Source organism: Phodopus roborovskii, unplaced genomic scaffold, assembly GCF_943737965.1.
Source record: "Phodopus roborovskii unplaced genomic scaffold, PHOROB, whole genome shotgun sequence".
Lineage (NCBI taxonomy): Eukaryota > Metazoa > Chordata > Mammalia > Rodentia > Cricetidae > Phodopus > Phodopus roborovskii.
Genome location: NW_026126616.1, coordinates 2,184,777 through 2,204,645, shown reverse-complemented (window position 1 = coordinate 2,204,645; position 19,869 = coordinate 2,184,777). Strand labels below are relative to the sequence as shown.

The following is a 19,869-nucleotide window of genomic DNA, read 5'->3' as shown; positions in this document are numbered from 1 at the left end:
TGGTATTTATCCCTAGTATAGGAATGGACTCTGGGAGCCCATTCCACATAGAGGGATACTCTCTCAGCCTAGACACATGGGGAGGGCCTAGGCCCTGCTCCAAATGTTATGACAGACTTTGAAGATCCCCCATGGAAGGCCTCACCCTCCCTGGGGAGCAGAAAGGGGATGGGATGGGGGTTGGTGGGGGAACAGGGGAGGAGGGGAGGGTGAGGGAACTGGGATTGACATGTAAATAAGCTTATTTCAAATTTAAATTTAAAAATTATTAAAAAATATTAATTAAAAACATGGTCTGTGGAGAAGGGGTGATCAGCCCTGTGTCTTCAATGAGTGTTCACCAGAAAATCCGATGTTCCTTCCCTGTCCTCTAACCCTATGCTCCTGCCACCCAGCAACCGATGGCCCGGCTCTGCCCTCCGAGGCCCAGGGGCTCTGTGTGTGAAGCATCTACACCTCCTCTTTTCTCCTGGGGCCAATTCACAATCATTTAAGAAGCCTGGCTAGGCAAATAGGAAAGTCCTTGCCTGTGAAGAGCATGGAGAACCTCCTGGCCACACCCTTCGGGTCCTGTGAGGTCCACTGGCCACCCAAGCTCCACAGACTGTCCAGACTGGAGCTTTTTGTCTGAGGCGGTACACACACCCTCCCTGTCCAAGCTCCTGGGCCTACAAGTGAGCAGGGATTACCGCCCCAAAGCAAGGGCTCCTGGCCAGGAAATAGGTACAGAGAGCAAAGACCATGCTTCTAACAACTCGGCCACCCATCAGGGCCAAAGTGCAGCACCTAGCTCCAAGAGAAAGGAGGGGCCAGAGCCAGCGCAGCACCCATTCTGAGGAAGCCTGGTGGCTGTGCTGAGGGCTCAAGCCCCCAGCAGGGTTTATTTTTGGATTAACAGGTGACAAAGAGGCCAGACTGCAGGCATGAGCTGACTTCAGTAAACACCCATCAACACGCAGCAACTGTATTAGGAACACAGTTGTGGTTGACTGCTTAAAGATGCCCAGACCTCCCCCCCCCCCATCCTGAGTGAAGTTGATGATGTACTGCTTTTGAAATATATGTACTTTTAAAATGCATGCAAAAGTCAGAGCCGCTCATGTATGTTTTAAATTGGTAACTGGTCTTAGAAACATTTTGTTTCCATATCATTGTCAGATCACAGATTATAAATGACCTAAGATTCTGGGTACCTTTCCCTTGTCCAACATAAGGGTTGACGGTCACTGAGGAGAAAGCAGGCAGAGCTCATGTCGGCCCCTGCCACTCATCTGTACCACAGCAGCTGGACGGCCACCCTTAAACTGGAGCATCTCTTAGGACTCAGCAGATCACTCACGAAGAGAGAGGAAGGTATACACCCTGCACAGAACACTTCAGAAAGCACTGGCACAATTTCCCCACACCCCAGGAGGGGCCGCACGGGCAGTAACTTCAGGGGCATGCCATTTGAGAATGACCCAGCCAGAGTGAGCCTGGCAGTGTAGAGAAGGAATGGAGCATGCACACCCTGTCTCCCACTCAGCCACCCAGCAGAGTGGGAGTGAGCCTGAGGCACAGGCCGTAGAAGCAGTGTGCACACACGGGGCTCTAAAACCAGCCAGTGGCCTGGGCACAAAGCTGCATCGAGGCAAGCAGGGCCAGCACTGGCTTTCTCGGGTGAGAGTCAGGCAGGCAGGCTCTTCCCTGAGGAAGACTCGGGCCATAGCATCCTGAACATACGGCCTCACGGGCCAAGCCCAGCCGGATGCTCTCATAAGGGCGGAGCCCCAGGAACTTTGCCAGGACGTTGTGCATCTGCTTCTGTGAAATTGCTTCCACCCTCCCGGGCAGTGCTTCAGTTCCTCCCACGGGGAAAGGCTCCCCTACCTGTCCGTGGGCAAACCCTATCAAGGGTTCCATCATGGCCATCCGCTTGCGGTACTGTAGCGCGTTGAGGGCACAGTAATACTGAAGGGAGGACAGGTGCTGCTTCCGGCGGGCGGATGCCACCTCCTTCCTGACTTCCGTCTTCACCTGGCGAAGGGGAAAAGGGGAACCTCAAGTTGCCCATGGGGGTCTAAGAATTCTGCAAGAGCACAGAGCTTCAGACACGTCTGGTTGGCCGTCGCAAACATTTTCATGACAGGCATAAAGGCGTGGAGAGAAGGGTCCACCTTAGCCTCACAAGAAATTCCAATGAAAATGCCAAAGTGACAGCACTTCGTTCCCCACACTACATGAGGCAAAGCCAGTACCTTTCTAGTGGCGTACCCAATGCTGCCCTTTGGGAGAATGGTACACACGTTTTGGTTCATGCAAGTCTGTAGACCCAGGAAATAATTTAGCTTAAGGAAATCATGCAGCAGAAGTAAGAACTGTACGCATTGCCTGTGGCAGCAGAGCAGGAGGCGGACAACCCCCACAGCCCCACACGGAAGCCAACCGGCACGTGACTAGCATTCACAGTGGCTCCATGTTGTGCTTAAGGTTGTGAAGAGGCCCAGACACAGGAAAGGACAGGAAGAGCTCTGTCATACAGCATCAACGCTACCAGGCTGCCGAAGTCGTGAAAGGCCTCCGAAGGGACACTCACCCTCTCGTTCTCCTTCTTCTTAGGGAGCCGGCTGTACTTTGCCATTGAAAGGTCATGCTCTAAAAACAAAAGCTATCTGAGCACCCAGGAGGGTCAAAAGGCCCCCACTGAACCCAGCATACCCCAAGCCTATGCACCCCAACTGGAAAGATGCCTACCATTGCTGGCGAGACCAAAGAGATCCTTCAAAGTGCTGACTTCTGAATAAGGGAAAGATAACATGTTAGAGCAAAAACATGGGATCGTGCGAAGCCAGAGCTCTGCCTTCCCGAGAGGATCAGGACGCACGCTCTGCCCACAGCCCCTCAGTCCTCAGCTCCCACAGGCCCTCGTGTCTGAGAGCACTCCCACTCACAACAGTGGTGCCGCTGTGGGAATATGACTTATTAGTCACTAGTGGCCACAGTGCTTACGCTAACGAGAAATGGCACACACTGTTAAACTGCACAGCCACAAGCCAGCACCAGTAACCAGGACCCCATACCATGGCAGTGCACCAGTCACTCACCAAGATGGTTTAACAATCCCCAAACCAAAAGGACAAAACAGGCCACCAAGAGAATGATGGCCCGAGGGCAAACACTGAGGAACACTGAGACAGACCCTGAAGGAGAGACAACTTCTGCCTTCCCAACACAGTCTGTCACTTTGTCAAACAACAAAAGACCGCAGCTGTGTGCTACTTCTCAGCTGTGGGCAGAGCGCCTGCTGGTCTCCTTTGCGGGGTGGTGTACTGCCTTTGCCCCGTCCCCTCGTGCATTCCCTGCTCTGCTTCTTACTTTCTATTGCAGCAGAGTTGTCATTTAACAACTTGTTAGGATCGCATGCTCTCCTCAGGTGACTTTCGCTGGGGGACAACTTAGTAAGAGGCGGCACAGGCTGTTGTGGTGGGCGCTGGTGTGATGTAATGAGGAGATGAAGGCAGGGGGACCCGGTTCAAAGCCAGCTTGTGCTACATACTTAGGGGCCTGGAGAGACTGCTCCACAGCTAAGAGCACGGGCTGCTGTGGCAGAGGCCCCAAGGTTTGGTTCCCAGCACCCACATGGCGGGACACAAGCATCTGTGACTCCTGTTCCGCGGCATCAGGTACCTTTTCCTGACCTCTGTAGACACCAGGCACACATGTATATACCAACATCCATAAATGCATAATAAAAATTAACTTAAAATTTGAAAGGCAGTAAAATGTATGCTAAGACACTGCCTAAGCAGACAGGGCCAGGTTCACATTTGGCTTGGGCCAAATACTTCAAGTTATGTCTTTGTGTAATGAGAAAATGATGATTTGATTGGGTTTTCTTAGATAAAAACTTGTTTTTTACTAACTGAACACTTTTAGTCTCCTTTCAAAAGAATGGCCATTCTAGGCAAATGTAAACTCAGGCGGTAGCCCACAGAGGCCGAGGGCTGTGGGCATGCTCAGGCTAAGGTTGTGACCTGTCCTGTCCCCACAGCAGACACACCAGGAGACAGACCCGCAGCCTAGCAGCTACATTTCCTTCGTTTTCCTTTTAGATTTTTGAGGCAAGGTCTCACGCAGCCTGGGTCGGCCTCATACTTGGTCTGTGGGAAAATGACGACCCCTGACCCTCCTGAGTGTCTCTCTTAAGCACTGGGATCACAGGGTGCACCATCAAGCCAGTTTATAACTTTGTACTTTTAAATTATGGAACGTTAGGGCTGCCAAAGTAGCATGTATGTATGTGTACCACGTACATGCCTGGAGATCCATGGAGGCCAGCAGATGGCGTTACATCTCCTGGAGCTGGAGTTACAGACAGTTGTGAGAGCCACCATGTGGGTGCTGAGAACCAAACCTGGATCCTTTGCAGAAGCAGCCAGTGCTCTTAACCAAAACCATCTCTCCAGCCTCAAGGTTATATGTTTGTTTGTTTGAGTTAAGGTTATTTTTTTAAATTAAGTGTGTGTGTGTGTGTGTGTGTGTGGTGTGTGAGTGTGGTGTGAGTGTGGTGTGAGTGTGTGTATGTGTGAGTGTGGTGTGTGTGTGGTATGGTGTATGTGTGTGTGTGTGGTGTGAGTGTGGTGTGAGTGTGGTGTGTGTGGTGTGTGTGAGTGTAGTGTGTGTGTGGTGTGAGTGTGTGGTGTGTGTGTGGTGTGAGTGTGTGGTGTGAGTGTGTGGTGTGAGTGTGTGGTGTGTGTGTGGTGTGAGTGTGTGGTGTGGTGTGAGTGTGTGGTGTGTGTGTGTGGTGTGAGTGTGTGTGTGGTGTGAGTGTGTGGTGTGAGTGTGTGTGTGTGGTGTGTGTGTGGTGTGAGTGTGTGGTGTGAGTGTGTATGTGTGTGGTGTGGTGTGAGTGTGTGGTGTGAGTGTGTGGTGTGTGTGGTGTGAGTGTGTGGTGTGAGTGTGTGGTGTGTGTGGTGTGAGTGTGTGGTGTGAGTGTGTGGTGTGTGTGGTGTGAGTGTGTGGTGTGAGTGTGTGTGTGGTGTGAGTGTGTGTGTGGTGTGAGTGTGTGGTGTGAGTGTGTGTGTTTAGTCAGTCTTCTCAACTAAACTGTGTTTTCTTTTTCTAATATGGAACATTTCACAGATTTTCACGTCTTTGCACAGGGACCATATTAATCTCATGGCTCTAATAACTGTATATAATTCTTTGCTCTTAAAGTAATAAATGAAATTAAGAACACCAGCATTAGGACATTTTGGTTCAGCTTTCTATTTATAGATAATCCTTTTCAATAATCATTGGACTACTTCTGATTTCAGATACTTCTAAAATTATTGGAAGGTTCTCTTTCAGGTTAGGGACTGAAATTCACTAAAAGGCTACCTGTGTGGGTCCCAGTCGGATCTGCTCCCTCTCCATGAGCTTCAAGGGAGTGTCCTCACAGCTGTGCCCTGAGAGCCCCTGGCTGCCCACATCAGCACCCTTGAGACTGAGAAGCACCCTCAACAGAGAAGGCCTGGTACTCTCCTAGCATTCATGGTTCCCTCTGCCCACAGTGCATGCCCTGGTACACTGTCTCCTCAGCAAATGCTTATAGTTTCCTCCAACTCCAGCTCAGACCACCTACACCAGGCCTGTGGAGTGCTTTCTCCAGGCCTCAGCCACCCCTTCCACAGCCCCACAATGAGCTGCATCCACGTCTGTCTAATTTGCCTGTGGCCTCCCTTGGATGAAACAGGAATGTGCAGAACCCAAGAAAGGTTTGTTGACTGAAACTGCTTTTAAAAAGCATTCTTGATAGGTGGTGGTGCACACCTTTAATCCCAGCACGTGGGAGGCAGAGGCGGGTGGATCTCTGTGAGTCTGAGGCCAGTCTGGTCTACAGAAAGTTCTAGCATAGCCAAGGCTACGCAGAGAAACCCTGCCTCAAAAAACCAACCCCCCCCCAAAAAAACCCCCAAAATGACAACAACAAAAACATCCCCCACCGATTCTCAACGGCCATGCATTGAAAGGAAGGGGCGCGGTAAGAATTACTGTTAACTGAATGCAGAAGGTACTGCACTGAGCCTGCTTCTTTACCTGTGAGATCCTTTTCTCGGAACTGTATAACAGGTAGGACCATAGTGTCTGCCAGCTGCTTGGCCAGCTCTGCGTGGAGACCATTGAGCTGAAAGCAAAAGGACTTGGTTGAGAAAATGACACACTTTACTACTGGCATGGTCTCACCAGGTCCCGTCAACCATGGATGGAGGGAGGAGGGAGGCCCGGAGGGCTCTGACTGTGGCACAGTGAAGCTTGCTAAAGGCGTGTCCGGCTCACAGACCTCTCTGCCTTCTGGGCAAACCCTAGCTCTGTGTTTGAGACTGGGCCACACCCTCCTAGAGACACGCAGGGCATTGGCTGGCACCAATGCAGATTGCTGGCAGGACTCTGTGGCTTGCCACCTCCCCCCCTCTCCGCCAGGCCTGTCACTCACAAGGACTGGAGCTGCCCCAGAAAAACCAGCCTGCTGGGAACTGACCTGTGCTGGCTCATGACCACACACAGCAGTAGATCCCGGGGGGCCAGAGGATGCTGCCTGCCACCAGTGTATGTGTGTGTCACCTGTACACCACGGGTTCTCACCCACCCTGCGTATCGGGGGCCATTTACAGTCCCCATTTTACCCCCCAGGCAAATAACTCTAAATCCAGATCACGAGTGAACAGCACAGCTGGGAAGTAATCACAGCTACCGGTAAAACCAATCACGGTGCTGCCCAGACCACACATCCTACCCATGAGGCACCAGTGATGGCCAGTGGAAGAGACTGTCCCTAGTGTGGGTGACCAGGGGCAAGCAACTCAAGGTCATTTTTGTGGTCAGTAACTGGCAAGGCCGCCTTCAACAGTGGCAGCGGTCATCTGTGTCTCCCACAAACGAGCTCGTCTCCTCCAGGCTTGGCCCTCAGGGGCCGTGGTTGAAAGGTCTAAGGTCAGCTCTCTGCCAGCTAAGGGAACACAATTAGTGTCTGCTTATCTTAGCCCAGCAGGAGTGTGGGGACTTTCTTCTAGTAAGAGCACAAGAAATGCCCCTGGGGGTAGAGGGTTGAGGTTTTTTCCTAGAATGACTGCAGTAAGGAAATTTAATGTTTTTCATCAACAGCCAATTGGGCATCAGCAAGCACTCCTCCTATGCCCACGGCTCCGGGCTCGACAGACATTAAGCAAGCAGGGAAATGGCCTCTTGTGTCAGGGTGACACAGCTCCTGCCTGATCGGTTTCTTCCAAGGGATGGGAATTCATGATGGGGCATGAGAGACGCACAGGTCAATGATTTCTGACCCCAGTAGTTTTGCTGAGGACAGGGGAAAAAAAGGACATGGCCTGGTTCCCGTCCTGTGCTCGCAGACTCTGACAGGAAATGGACATGCCCACTGTGAGGGAAGGACGGAACTCAAGAGGACATTTCTGAACGACTCACAAGAAAGAGCTCATTCCAGAACATTCTATCACACACATCTCTCCTGTCTGCTCAGTTGTGCTTTTCCAGGGTCAGCTGGGCCACCTTTAAAATTCACCTGGTTCTGGTACAGACGGGGGAAACTATCTCAAAAGCTATTCCCTTCTCTAGACTAAGCCCATTTGGCAGGGCTCAGTCTCAACATCAGGAAGCTGTGTAAACTCTGACCCTCGACACCCCCGGGGTTCAGTCCCACAGAGCTCCCCAGAAGAGCATGCTACAGCAGCTGACAGCCTGCCTCACCTCCTTACTGACCCCCTTCTACTCGCAGACATACGGGATTTCGGCGGAAATATCCTACAGCCTCCCCGCGTTATTAGTCGAAAAGAGTAACTGTGAATTGAGTAAATAAAAAAAATTCTTCATGCCTTTCGAAAACCACTTTGCTGCTCAATAATTACATTTTTAATAGATTCTGCATCCATTTCAGTATATATTGAATTTTATACTTATTCACTTGTGTGTGAACATGCCACAGCAGACCTGTGAATTCTCTCTCTCTCTCTCTCTCTCTCTGTGTGTGTGTGTGTGTGTGTGTGTAACAGCAGGCAATGGAGTCCGAGGACAATCTGAAGAGTCCAGTTTCTCCTTCTATCACGTGGGTGGGCCCAGGGACTGAGCTAATCACTACACTTGGCAGCAAATGCCCTCACCCACTGAGGCATGTCATTGGTCTGCTGACATATTTTAAAGAGACCCCAAAGTGTGATTACTAACCCTGACTGTCAATCTGATAGGTCTGTAATCACTGTGGATGTCTGCGATGAAGTTTCCAGGTTGGTTTAACTGCTGAGCCCAGTAAAGTGGTGTACCCAGAGAGGGAGAAAGCTCTGTGCCACACCCTGCCGACGAGTCACTGCACCTGGCTGGTCACTGTGTCCTTCATAACAGCTCCTCATATAACTGGTGACCACAGTGAGTCCCTGAGTGTGAACCACTCTAGTGTGTACAAGACCTGTGGTGTCAGAGGACAACTCTCCTATCAGCCACCAGATGACCAAACCCCTGTATCAGAAGCACCACAAGCCTGGCCCAGTTCTCAATGGACGTCAGGATCCAGAACCACAGCGGCTCCGTGCCTGGCCACGGCACGTGCATCCTGCTTACTCTGTCCTGTTTCCAGTGACAACCACTCTGCAGACTCTGACAGTTGGGGCTTATACATCCCAGGGTCACAGACGATCTCTTGGTACCAGCAGTACTGGATCTCGGAGGGCTTTGGAAAACAGTAGGCAGGTATCATACCATGAGCTACATCCCCAGCCTACCTACCGTTCTTAGAACTAGAATTTATGTAATTTCCTATAACAGTGGTTGCTAAGAAAAAGCATATGAAATCAGAGGCCGCATCCACCTAGAACACAGGGTGGGAACATGTGGAAACATGATCTCTGTGAGTGTAACCAGGGATCTTAAAATCCAAGTACCTGGATTTTCCAGGTGGCCCGAGCTCAGTGACAGTTGTCTTTGTGAGAAAAGATACAGACCAAAGAACACATAGGCGGCAGGAAAGCCACATGAAGGCACAGTCAGACCTGAGGGATGCTGCCATAAGCCAGGGCCCCCAGAAGCTACCAAGAGGAGGCTAGAATTCCACCTAGGCCCCACAGCAGTGTGGTCTTACAGATAACTAGAGCTAGTCTTCTGTCTTCCAGAACACCAAGAGAATGAATCCCTGTTATTTGAAGCTATGTAGCCGTGGAAACATATCGGGGCAGCCAGGGAACCAGGATGCTGAATGCTCAGAGGTCCTTGTGGTCTGTTCTCCTCCAAAAGGCAAGTGCCATGCCAATACCACCCCCATTGTGGAACCTCAGAAATCTGAGGAGGTATTCTAAAATGCGGGGGGGGGGGGGTTGGAGGGGGGCAAAGAGGGAGGAAAGAGAGTTCATGAAGCAAAAATATCCCATGCCTTACCTCATCCAACACTTTGGAAAAATAATGCAGTGTAGAAATTACTTCTTCGTCACCTTTGCCCAGAGCAAAATTCTAGGACAGACAGAAGGTAAAAGCCAGATGTTAAACGAATGCAGGGATACTCTAGAAACTCACCCACTCCCCTTCTTGTCCAGGGCACACCCATCAGAGGGTCCCTCACCCGTCTGAGAGGTGTACCCATGGCCTCCCTGGCCACACCTTTCTGTCTGAGCAGGATGGATCTAGGGCTCTGCCCTGATGGCTGGCACTGAGTAGCCTGGCCTTTCTGGACACTGGGAACACTCACGGGTAGCTGATTAGCTCAAGGGACCTCACAGAGGCTTTGGGATGGTCCCACTTACATTTTATCAGTGAGAAAAGATAAAAGAGAGAGAGGAGGAAGGCTGCATGGCTGCACAGAGGTCACAGGGACCCTTCCGAGGGTGCCTTTAAAGGGCCGCCTGGGAGCCTGAGCACTACACAGCACCAGCCAGTTACCTGTTTTTCATATGCCAGTAGCTGCTTCGAAAGTTGCTGAGTGGCCAGGCACATTTCATTCTGTAGGGGAGAGAGAAGCAAAGCACATCAGTTTACAGGTGTGTGTCATCACTGAAACACACCACCTCGGAGCAGCCTTGACAAGGAATGTGTGTGCCGGGGAAGTGATTGACTTCTTTCTAGACAAGGTCTCACTATGTAGCCAGGCTGCCCTGGAACTCACCAGCCGCTTCCTCAGCCTACTGGGATTATAGGTTTGGACCACCACAAACCTGGTCTAGGCATATTTAGAGGGCAACACTAAGGTTCTAAAGCTTGCTTTAGAACGAATGAGGCCCTTAACACACTGCTCCTTCTGGTTATTCAGTCAGTAAACAAGGGAGTGAGCAGACTCCGTCCCAGTCCTCATGGATGCACGAGAGGATCATCATGTGCATGATGAAAGCCACAGGAGAGACCCTGGGTGCACCAGGAGGGGCCAGGACCTCGCCGGAGAGCCAGGGAGCCGGCCAGGAGCAGCAGCTTTCCAGAAGAGACCCCGGCAGCGGGAGACCCGGGCGGTGAGGAGACCCACCACAGAGAGAGAGAGACCCAGCATGGGAGAGAGACTCAGCATGGAGAGACTCGGCAGTGGGGAGCGGCTCTCTATGCCTATGGATGACAGCTGGAGGGAGGGCTGACAGGCAGGCAGCCACATGCAGACTGAGAGCCTGGCCCTGGGACCTGGTCCCGATGATGTGACAGAAACATGGCATGCCCAGGTCCCAGAAGAGCAGGAGAAAGCTCCACTTCGGGAGCTCGATTGCCCTGCAGGGCTCTTATGCTGGCTCAGTCCCCGCCCTGTCATCCTCTACCCTGGGGCGCTAGCAGCTGACCTGCCATGCCCTCCCACTGCCAGCGCAGCAGACCTAGGGTGTGAGGCGCGCTATGGTCAAGCTGCTCTTCGGTTATTGCTAAGATGGTGCCAGAGCAGTGCATCCCAAGGTGACTCTCACGGCCTTGGCCTCGACTCATTCCTTCTCTGGGCCTGCTGTTCTCTCAAGGACAAGTCCTACACTCAAGGGGACCTTTATTTATTTATCTATTTATCTAAGCTTTTACATGGGTATCCTCTGCCTGACCCATCAGAGACAACCCCATTTTCTGGGACCTTCTCAACAGAACAGGCTACACTGTTCCCGAGCTACCTCCATCTGCCCTGTGGAGCAGGCAAGGCTCGAACATGGACCTCTCCCTCTTTCCTGGAATACAGGCACACGCAAGGCCCTGGCTTCAGCAGCCTTACCCTGCCCTCTGTGTGCTACTGCTTTGGGACTGACCACAGGTGGCAGTCACAGGGCCAAGCAAGCGGATGGACAAACACACGCGACTCCTGTGTGTTTAGGCAGGGGCGGGCAACAGTTCTTGGTACACAGCAGACACCCAACACGCTTGATGAATCCCTGCATGAAAAGGTCAAAAGACTCATCTCCATTCCACGTCCAAAACAATTCCTGCATTCAACCTTGAGCAAAAATCCCTGACGTATAGGGCTACGTCACAAAAGGCCAGAGGAAGACGTGGCTGACCCACCATCTACGCCACTGAAGCTCTGAAGACACAGTCTCATCCATGGGTTACACAAAACGTTCCTGGCTTTGAGTAAGATGGGACTGTCTGAGGTTGGCATCTGCCTGAGGCTGTCCTGCGGGTTGAGATTCGCACTCTCAAGAATCATTAAACAGCAGCAGACACTAACAAGGGCACTTAGAGCATACCAGAAACTGTACTGTGTGTGTTATCTCGTTAATCTCAGTAACCCTGCAATGCAGTTTTAAACATGCTGAGCGGACAGCACTCATATGCTAAGGATGCAGCTCCACAGGACCTTAGGGAGGGGGGGACACAGCACCCAGAGCACAGCAGCCACCCGCCACAGTGACTGCGGACAAGGAGCCACTACTTTCCATCTGTTGGGTGCATCGGGCAGTAGAGTTACTGCTCCTCCCATGCGGGCAACTGGGGAGCAACTCAGGAAGGCACCTCACCCATCCATAATCCCGACTGAAGCACTGTGCCAGCATCGGCTAATGAACCTACACCCTGGGAGCCAAGGACACCTGTAAAAACAGGGGCTGGAGCCAGTATTCAGCCAATATGCAAGTGGCAGGTCCTCTTGTTAGGGACACAAAGCTACACTCTCCTGGGACCTGGACAGCAAGAGCGGTGGCCCCGCATTTAGGTTCTAATGGAGTTCTGAGAGTAGCATCATGGTGTGTGCGTGTGCGTGTGTGCATGTTTCTGTGGTGTTCTGGAGCCCAAGGCCTCAAGTGTTAGGCAAGACTCTACCTCTGAGCTCCACACTTGACATTTGACATCCATTGTCCTGCAACAGCTCTTGGGCCACTGTCTCCTTCATAGCCATCCTTAAAACACACTGGGGCTAGGGGTGTGGCTCAGTGGCAGAGTGCATGTTTAGCATGCAGGAGGACTTGAGTTTGATACCCAGCATAAGAAAAAAAAAAACCCAAAAAACAAAAAAACAAGCTGACAAAGGGTTTGCAGACAGCTCCTCCCACGCCAAAGAACCTCTTGTCCTGTTGCCAAGGCAGAGCCAAGGGCTAGCAAGGCTACCGACATCTGAGCTTCTGGCAAGGAATGCCTACCTGACGGTGCCAGAGCGGCTTACTGCCCACAGCGCCACCCGAAACCATGGTGAGGCTGAGGCTGAGGTGGAGGGAAAGCATGCGGGGTCGGCACGGACAGCCATGTGTTTAGAGGTCTGCTCCCAGTGGCACAGAGGTGGCCTTAAGTCAAGACTCTGAGAGCGGCACTTACCCTAGAACTCAAGACTCACGGTAGGAGCCCCAGATGGACGTGCAAGAGAAGGTGGCTGACAGACTGCCTGGGGAAGCATGGGACCACGCACAGGAGGTCTGTGACACTTGTGTGTGTCTAACAGTACGAGAACCCTGTCTGCCTCCTACAGGCTCCTCCCTCTGCTGCCACAAGGTCACACCGTGGATACCTACTATTCTCATTGCCTCTCAGCAGTACCGTAACTGGTTCCTCTCTCTCTCTCTCTCTCTCTCTCTCTCTCTCTCTCTCCCTCTGTGTGTGTGTGTGTGTGTGTGTGTGTGCACGTGTGCATGTGCGTGTGTGTGCGCGCACGCGCGCGCGGGCATACACAAGTCAGACAAAGGACAACTTTTGAGATCAGCTCTCTCCTCTCACTGCCTGCGTCCGGGGACTGAATTCAGGTCCTCAGGCTTGGTGGCAGGCACCTTTCCCTGCTAAGCCATCTCTCCTGACCAATAACTTCCCAGTGTTTAAATAACTTCCCTCCCCTTCCTTCTCATCTTTGCTTGAGCTTGAGTAGATTATACTGTTTCCCCACAGCCGAAACAGGCTTTTAGGGTCTCGAGTTTTCAGATCTGCTTGGGGTGCTTCAGAGCTTGGTGTGGGGGAGAACAACTTTGCTCCTGGCTGGCCAGAGCTTCGTGGTAAGACCCCGTCTCAATGCACAGCAAAAGCCCCAAACAAAAGTGAACAGCTGGGGAGATGTAACTGGATTTCCCTGCTCTCCTGGGGGAAGACACAAGCTTTCTTTAACAGGGTTGTCACTGGGAAGAGAAATTCACCAGGGGCTGGACAGATAGGCAGGTTAGGAGTTAAGAGCATGAGCTGCTCCTGCAGAGAACTAGAGTTTGATTCCCAATACCCTCGCCACGTGGCTCTCAACCTCTTATAACTCCAGCTCCAGGGGATTCAACACCCTCTTCTGGTTTCCAGCGACACCCACACGTATGTGTACACACACACACACACACACACACACACACACACAAACATTTTTTTAAAACCGTCATCTAATTTAGTAAAACACTGCCCTAGGCCAAAGGCACCAACCAGAGAGGCTCATCTTCTGCTAGAGGAAAAAGGTGGGTACTAAGAACCACCAGTTTCATTAACCCTGCCAGCAACAGACAGCCCTCCTGGCCACACTCGGAGCCCCCATCTGACAGCACAGAAGATGATCTAAACAACTCTCCTCTAAGCCTGAGCGAGTCCAATGTGAAAGAAAAAAAAATAAAACAACTCTAAACCTATTTAGGAAACAAACAATTGTCAGATACTTGGATTTAGAGCAGGTATCATATCAAATTTATTGAATGCAAAATCTGTGGTAATGTAAGTAACTGCATATGTATCTCTATGTTCCTGTTCGGGCACCTCAGGCATTTGAACTTACTGGTCCAGTATTCTGAAAAGCAGCAGAGAGTCCTAAACAACCTTCTTTTCCTCTGTTTGTAATGAAGGGCGCTCACCTTCCTCGGAGCCATGATGGAGGCTCGCTTAGCATGGGCAATGGCTCTTCTGCCAGCAAAGAGAAGAAATCAGGCCACACAGTCCCAAGCATGCTCATTCTACAGGTTAGTCCAGAAGAAATCTCAACATCACCCCAAAACAGCCAAGTGAGGGGTTCTGCTCTCAGAACTCTCTACTTTTCTTTTTTAAAAAATGTGATTGTCACTTTATTGTCCTTTGTGTGAATACAGCAACAGTAGTTTAGCATTACTAAGTACCACATGTACATACATGTGATTGTATTTATACACAGTGTGTAACTAAATTAGATAATTTGTATCCTAACCTTCAAAGAAGGCATTCTGTTCTACTGGGTAAACAAGAGATGATTTAAAATAAAATTAAAAACAAAACAAAAACAAAACACCTAATGATGTAATTATCAAGCTATTAGGACCTGAATAGAAAACTCTACAAATTCTCATTTGCACCTTCAATATTTTGTCAAATGCCTCTGCTTCTGCCAGCTAGAAGCCATATCTAATTGTAGGACTAGGGTATAAACTGTACATTTATCAATGTCTAGCACATAATTTATATTTTATGATGTTAGAAAGAGGACATTGTTTATAAATCCAATATATGATAGCCATTTCTCTATGTTAGATATATAGTCTTTCTTTCATTCCTGAGGTCATACTTAATGTCATCTAAAGATCCCGGCCTTTCTCTAAATGAGTCCGTGTTCACATAATATTCAGAAGTATTTCTACCCAGGGATCAGCTCTTGTCCCAATTCCCAGTCAAAACTTCTAGCTTTCTATTCTGAGACATCAATTTTAATTTCATCTTCTCTACCCTTTCTTGCTCTTCCTCCTTCTAAACTAAGTCCAGGCAGGGGATGCTCACTGGGGCAGAATCTGAAGTGTACCAAGCAGGCTGAAAACGATACCTGTGTCTCACCAGCCACATGAAATCACTTTTAAAACATAACAGCGACAGCCAGGTGGTGGTGCACACCTTTAATCCCAGCACTCGGGAGGCAGAGGCAGGTGGATCTCAGTGAGTCTGAGGCCTGCCTCGTCTGCAGAGAAACTTCTAGGACAGCCAGGACTACACAGAGAAACCCTGCGGGGTGGGGTGGGGAGTTGGCGGGAGGGAACCACACACAACTTAATAGTGAAAAACTATGTCTTGCCAAAAATATCAAACTCTAATATAATTCAATATTTTAAGTGTAAAATATGTAAGGAATAGCATGAAATAAAACCAAGAAAACCAGAAGCAGGGGGGTGGCCAGAGTGAAAATGTAGAAAAGTATTACTAGCTTAAAATATACCCATATCAAGGCTAGCAAAACACATCTCAGGCCTTCCAACAAACCTGAAAAGCCATGGCCCCGCCTCGGCCAATCTGGATGCCGCTGGTGGCCAGCTGCCTGCAGAGAGTGTTTCCGCAGCTCTGCAGCAGAAGCCAGAGGGAGGAGGGGACTGGCCGGTGGACAGCCCACATGACGGTCATGTGCTGTGAGTTAAAAGCAGGTTCCAGCCTCTCGGTATGCAAGACCTACTTAATTTTGGCACAGTGTAGTTTTCTGGCTCAGGAGAAAAAAAAAAATGCGTAAGGAAGTGTTTGGACTCTCCAGCAAACGGTTGTAACAGCGTGGAGAGGCAGGGCAGAGACTCCTAGAGGAAGACATGTGTAGAGCCATTTACGCCTTGGAGCTTGAAAGCCTTAAACAAGTGACAGGGCCATTTAATGGCAGTACTCAAAGTTACCAACTAGTAAGCAAGAAACCACAGATAAGTACGGCCATTTTTTTTCCTATTATACTAAATTTGGAATAGTCGGAGAAAAATACAAAAACATTCAATATAAGTAATCAAGTAAAAACGTAGGAAAGCCCTCATATTCCCAAGCTCTGAAGGGCTCGTCAAATGAGCAGGGGCAATGGCAAACACTGCACTGCTCTCCTGAACACTGAACCAGCTCTGCAGCCTGGAACAGGCTCAGTAGCAGAACACCTGACTAGCACGCCTCGGGGCCCTCGGGGCCCAGGTTCAATTCCTAGCACCACAACAAACATTTTATTTATTTTTGAGACAGTGCAGTGCCTCACTACGTAGCCCTGGCTGGCCTCAGACTCTGAGGCCCATATAAAGGTGTGTGCCACTACCAAACACACTTAAAAAAAGAAAGTTTTTATTTTATGTGCAATGGTGTTGTGCCTGCATCTATGTCTGTGTGGGGTTGTTGGATCTCCTAGATTTGGAGTTACAGACAGTTTTGCGCCACCATGTGAGTGCTGGGACTTGAATCTGGGTCCTCTGGAAGAGCAGTTGATGCTCTTAACTACTGAGACATCTCTCCAGTTCCCCAAACACATTATTTGCTAAGTTAGTTCTGACTGATACCACAGTTTGTAAGTCTCTATCTCTAGCCCTGAACACTGGCTCTGAACTTTCAATAAGATTCTTCCCTTACTTCAGGGCTCCACGGCCCCTGAGAACTAGTACTTCAAGACAGACCTGTGAGCTGGCTGTGGTGCCGTGTGTCTGTAACTTAGAGCCTGGAAGGCAGAGGCAGAGGACTGTGGGATAAGGTTATCTTCAGCTACACTGAATTCCAGGACAGCCCAGGCCACAGAAGACTCTGCCTCAGATAATCAAAAAGAGGCCGGTGGCATACGCCTCTAATCCCAGTACTCCGGAGGTGGCTGGATCTCTGCAAGTTCGAGGACAGCCTGGTCTACAGAGTGAGTTCAAGGACAGCCAGGGCTACACAGAGGTACCTGATCTAAAAAAAAAAAAAAAAAAAAAAAACCAGAAAGAAAGAAAAACCCCATGTGTCTCTCTGCCTCTTCCTGCGTCGTCCCAGCTGTGGACAAAGTCAAAGGGCTGGACAACAGCTCTCTCCTCCCTTCCCCCTCTCTCTCCACTATGGCTCCTTTATAACGGACACAGGGGAGTCGTACACATTCATAGGTAACAGTGTGACACCAGTACGGAGTGCGGTGTGCCATCATCAAACAGACAAATGACAACTACTGCACTCACCCTCCTTTTGGAGGCCTACTTGTTAGTAGCTGTGCCTCAAAGGACCACGGAGGTTAGTTACCAGCTCATGGCGTAACAGGGAGGTGGCAGCACCTTCCACAAGTGGGGCCTAGTGGAAGAAGTTAGGTCCTTGGAGTGTGCCCTTAATGGGACAGTGTTCTTCCCATCTACTCTGGCCACCATCAGGTACGTGACTTTCTCCACCAGGCTCTCCTACATCACCACGATGTCCTTACTCAGCACAGGCCCAAAGCAGCAAGACCGAGTGGTCTCGTCCTGAAACTGCAAGGTTGAGCCAAGTATGGCAGCTCACCTTGTAAGCCCATTTTCTTGGGTGCTTCGTCATGCTCACAGAAAGCCAACTTAACAAACCAGCACAATGCCTCCTCCCAGGCCTTCACGAAGTCAACAGTAATTGCGTCTCCTGACCCAATGTGCGCTCTCTAAAGGCAAAGACTAGAGCTTTTTCTCATGGTGAATAGTGACTATATGTAATTATGTTTTTGGATTATGCTTTATTGCTTTGGGTGTGTGTATGTATATTTATGCGTGGATGTGCATGCCACGGTACATGTGTGTGGGGCCAGAGAACAACCTGTAGACGTCTTGTTCTCCTTCTATCATGTCAGTTCTGGGGATGGAACCTGGGCTGTCTTGCTTGGTGGCGGGCACCTCCACCCTTTGAACCATCTTGCGGGCCTCGCTCTGCAATTCTTACATTACGAGCTATACACTGCTGCCCGCAGTATTTGTATCGTTCATATCATCAATGAGGACTTGAGCACAACGAGAGTTAAGTCAGCGAGGATCGATGGAAACTACTGTCACTGATATTTTGATGTGTAAATTCTGTATGTAAGGGACTCACATCTTCCTTAGAAAGTGACATGCGTGGCAGTTCTTGTTTATAAAGAGCTTTGCTTTTGCTACTCAGCAGTTTATTTTGCATGGGTTTGCAAGCCAAGATATTTGTTCCTCAAACTAAGAGGCATCCCATCTTCAGAGAAAAGCCCTTGAAAAACCATTTCTACCCTCCCACACCAACATCCACGACTGGCCAATAATGGGAAAAACAAAGGTGTTGAGACCTGAGCCTACTCACTCATTTGCAATGGGGAGACGAGACTCCAACGTTTCCTCTGGGGCTGAATTAAAAGAAATCCAAGATATATATATATATATATATATATATATATGGGTTTTCTCCTGGTGCCATTACAGGGAGGTCCTGATGGGAGATGTCATTCTGTATGTGTTTCTCATACTGGTTAATAATAAAGCACTGTTGGCCAATAGGAAAGGAAGATAGGAGGGACTAGGAGACAAGGAGAAAATAGGAAGTAGTAAGGAAGAGTCAAGATGGAGAGCCCAAAGAGAGCAGTATGCAGCAGCCGGCTCCGGGTAAGAAGACCACGTGGAAATACATAGATTAACACAAATGGGTTAATACTTAAGACAGAGCTAGCCGATAAGAAAGTAGTAACTGGCCAACAGTATAATATCAAATACAGAGTCTCAGTGTATTATTTGGGGCTGGCTGGGTGGCAGAACAAGACCGGGCAGTGGGTGGAAAAACCATACTCGTTACAAATGGCGAGAGCGCCTTACTTGGCCCCCTCCGACCTCCTTCCACAGGTCACTTCTGCCCATGGCTCCACCCCCCAATGGGTGTGGTCAGTGCTACAGAAGGACTATCTCACTACAAGGTCCCAGCTCTGTCTCCAACAAGGGAAACAGACTATCTATCCTTGGTTTTCTGAGGTGAAGACAAGTAAGAAAAACAACTCTGGCATGTGTGCATGTCCATGATGAGGGTTTATATACATGCCTGTGAACATGTACGTGTCCTCTCTTAGACTCCATCTACCTTCCTGAGACAGTCTCTCACTTGGGGCCCACCCTTGAGGCTCGGCTGGCCAGCCAATGTGCCCTAGGGGTCTGCCTATTGGTGCCCACCGATTATTCAGGCCTTCACTAAACTATGTTCTCAGCCTCTGGACATATTTCAAATTTTTAAGTGAGATTTTCCAGACTCGACTCTTCGTCCTTCGAGAGAAGGGGCGGGTGTCATACCTGTGCTCCATAGACACGCTGCATGGCCTGCAGCAGCTGGTTGGTGTAGTCTGTGAGCGTGCCCGCATCTTCTTCAAATACACTCAGCAAGGAGCGAGTCTGCAGACAGAGAAGAAAGTGTCAGTCTCAGTGACAGCTATGAGGGATAGGCATTCAGCAGGGAGCCACCTGGACCCGGAAGGGAAATGTCTGGTGACCTGACCACTACGGTGCAGGAACAGGCAGATGGCACCCCGGCAGGACCAGAGAAGAAAGCCCACTGCTACAGGCCTGGGCTTGTGGTCCAGGGTACACAACCTTCCAGCACCTGAGGCGGGGAGCCTCACTCCCAGCGCTACGGGAGAGGAACCATGGAGGACAGTTACATGTGCTGGCCTCAGTGTCCACCTCTGCACAAGTCCACTCAGTGACCAGGGTCAGAAAGGACAGCCTCTCCTTCCAGTGCACGCAGGGAACACGACCCACAGCACTGCTCACAGGGGCTGGCCGCCTTAGTCGCTCAGCCTCCACAAGCTACTTGGGCGTCTGCAGTCAGTCAGGGTGTCCCGCAGACCGC

General features: G+C 50.2%; 1 protein-coding gene across 2 annotated transcripts in view; it reads right to left on the bottom strand.

Annotated features, from left to right (window-relative positions):
• Positions 1-19,869, bottom strand: part of Appl2 (adaptor protein, phosphotyrosine interacting with PH domain and leucine zipper 2) — a 42,505-nt gene that overhangs the window by 15,790 nt on the left and 6,846 nt on the right. For both annotated transcript variants that reach the window (XM_051206202.1, XM_051206203.1), the window contains exons 2-8: positions 19,314-19,412; positions 9,898-9,957; positions 9,400-9,471; positions 6,061-6,148; positions 2,734-2,775; positions 2,576-2,634; positions 1,870-2,016 (exon numbers count right to left, since the gene is read on the bottom strand). In XM_051206202.1, coding sequence (XP_051062159.1) covers positions 1,870-2,016; positions 2,576-2,634; positions 2,734-2,775; positions 6,061-6,148; positions 9,400-9,471; positions 9,898-9,957; positions 19,314-19,412 — 567 coding nt within the window. The remainder of the gene's footprint in view (positions 1-1,869; positions 2,017-2,575; positions 2,635-2,733; positions 2,776-6,060; positions 6,149-9,399; positions 9,472-9,897; positions 9,958-19,313; positions 19,413-19,869) is intronic.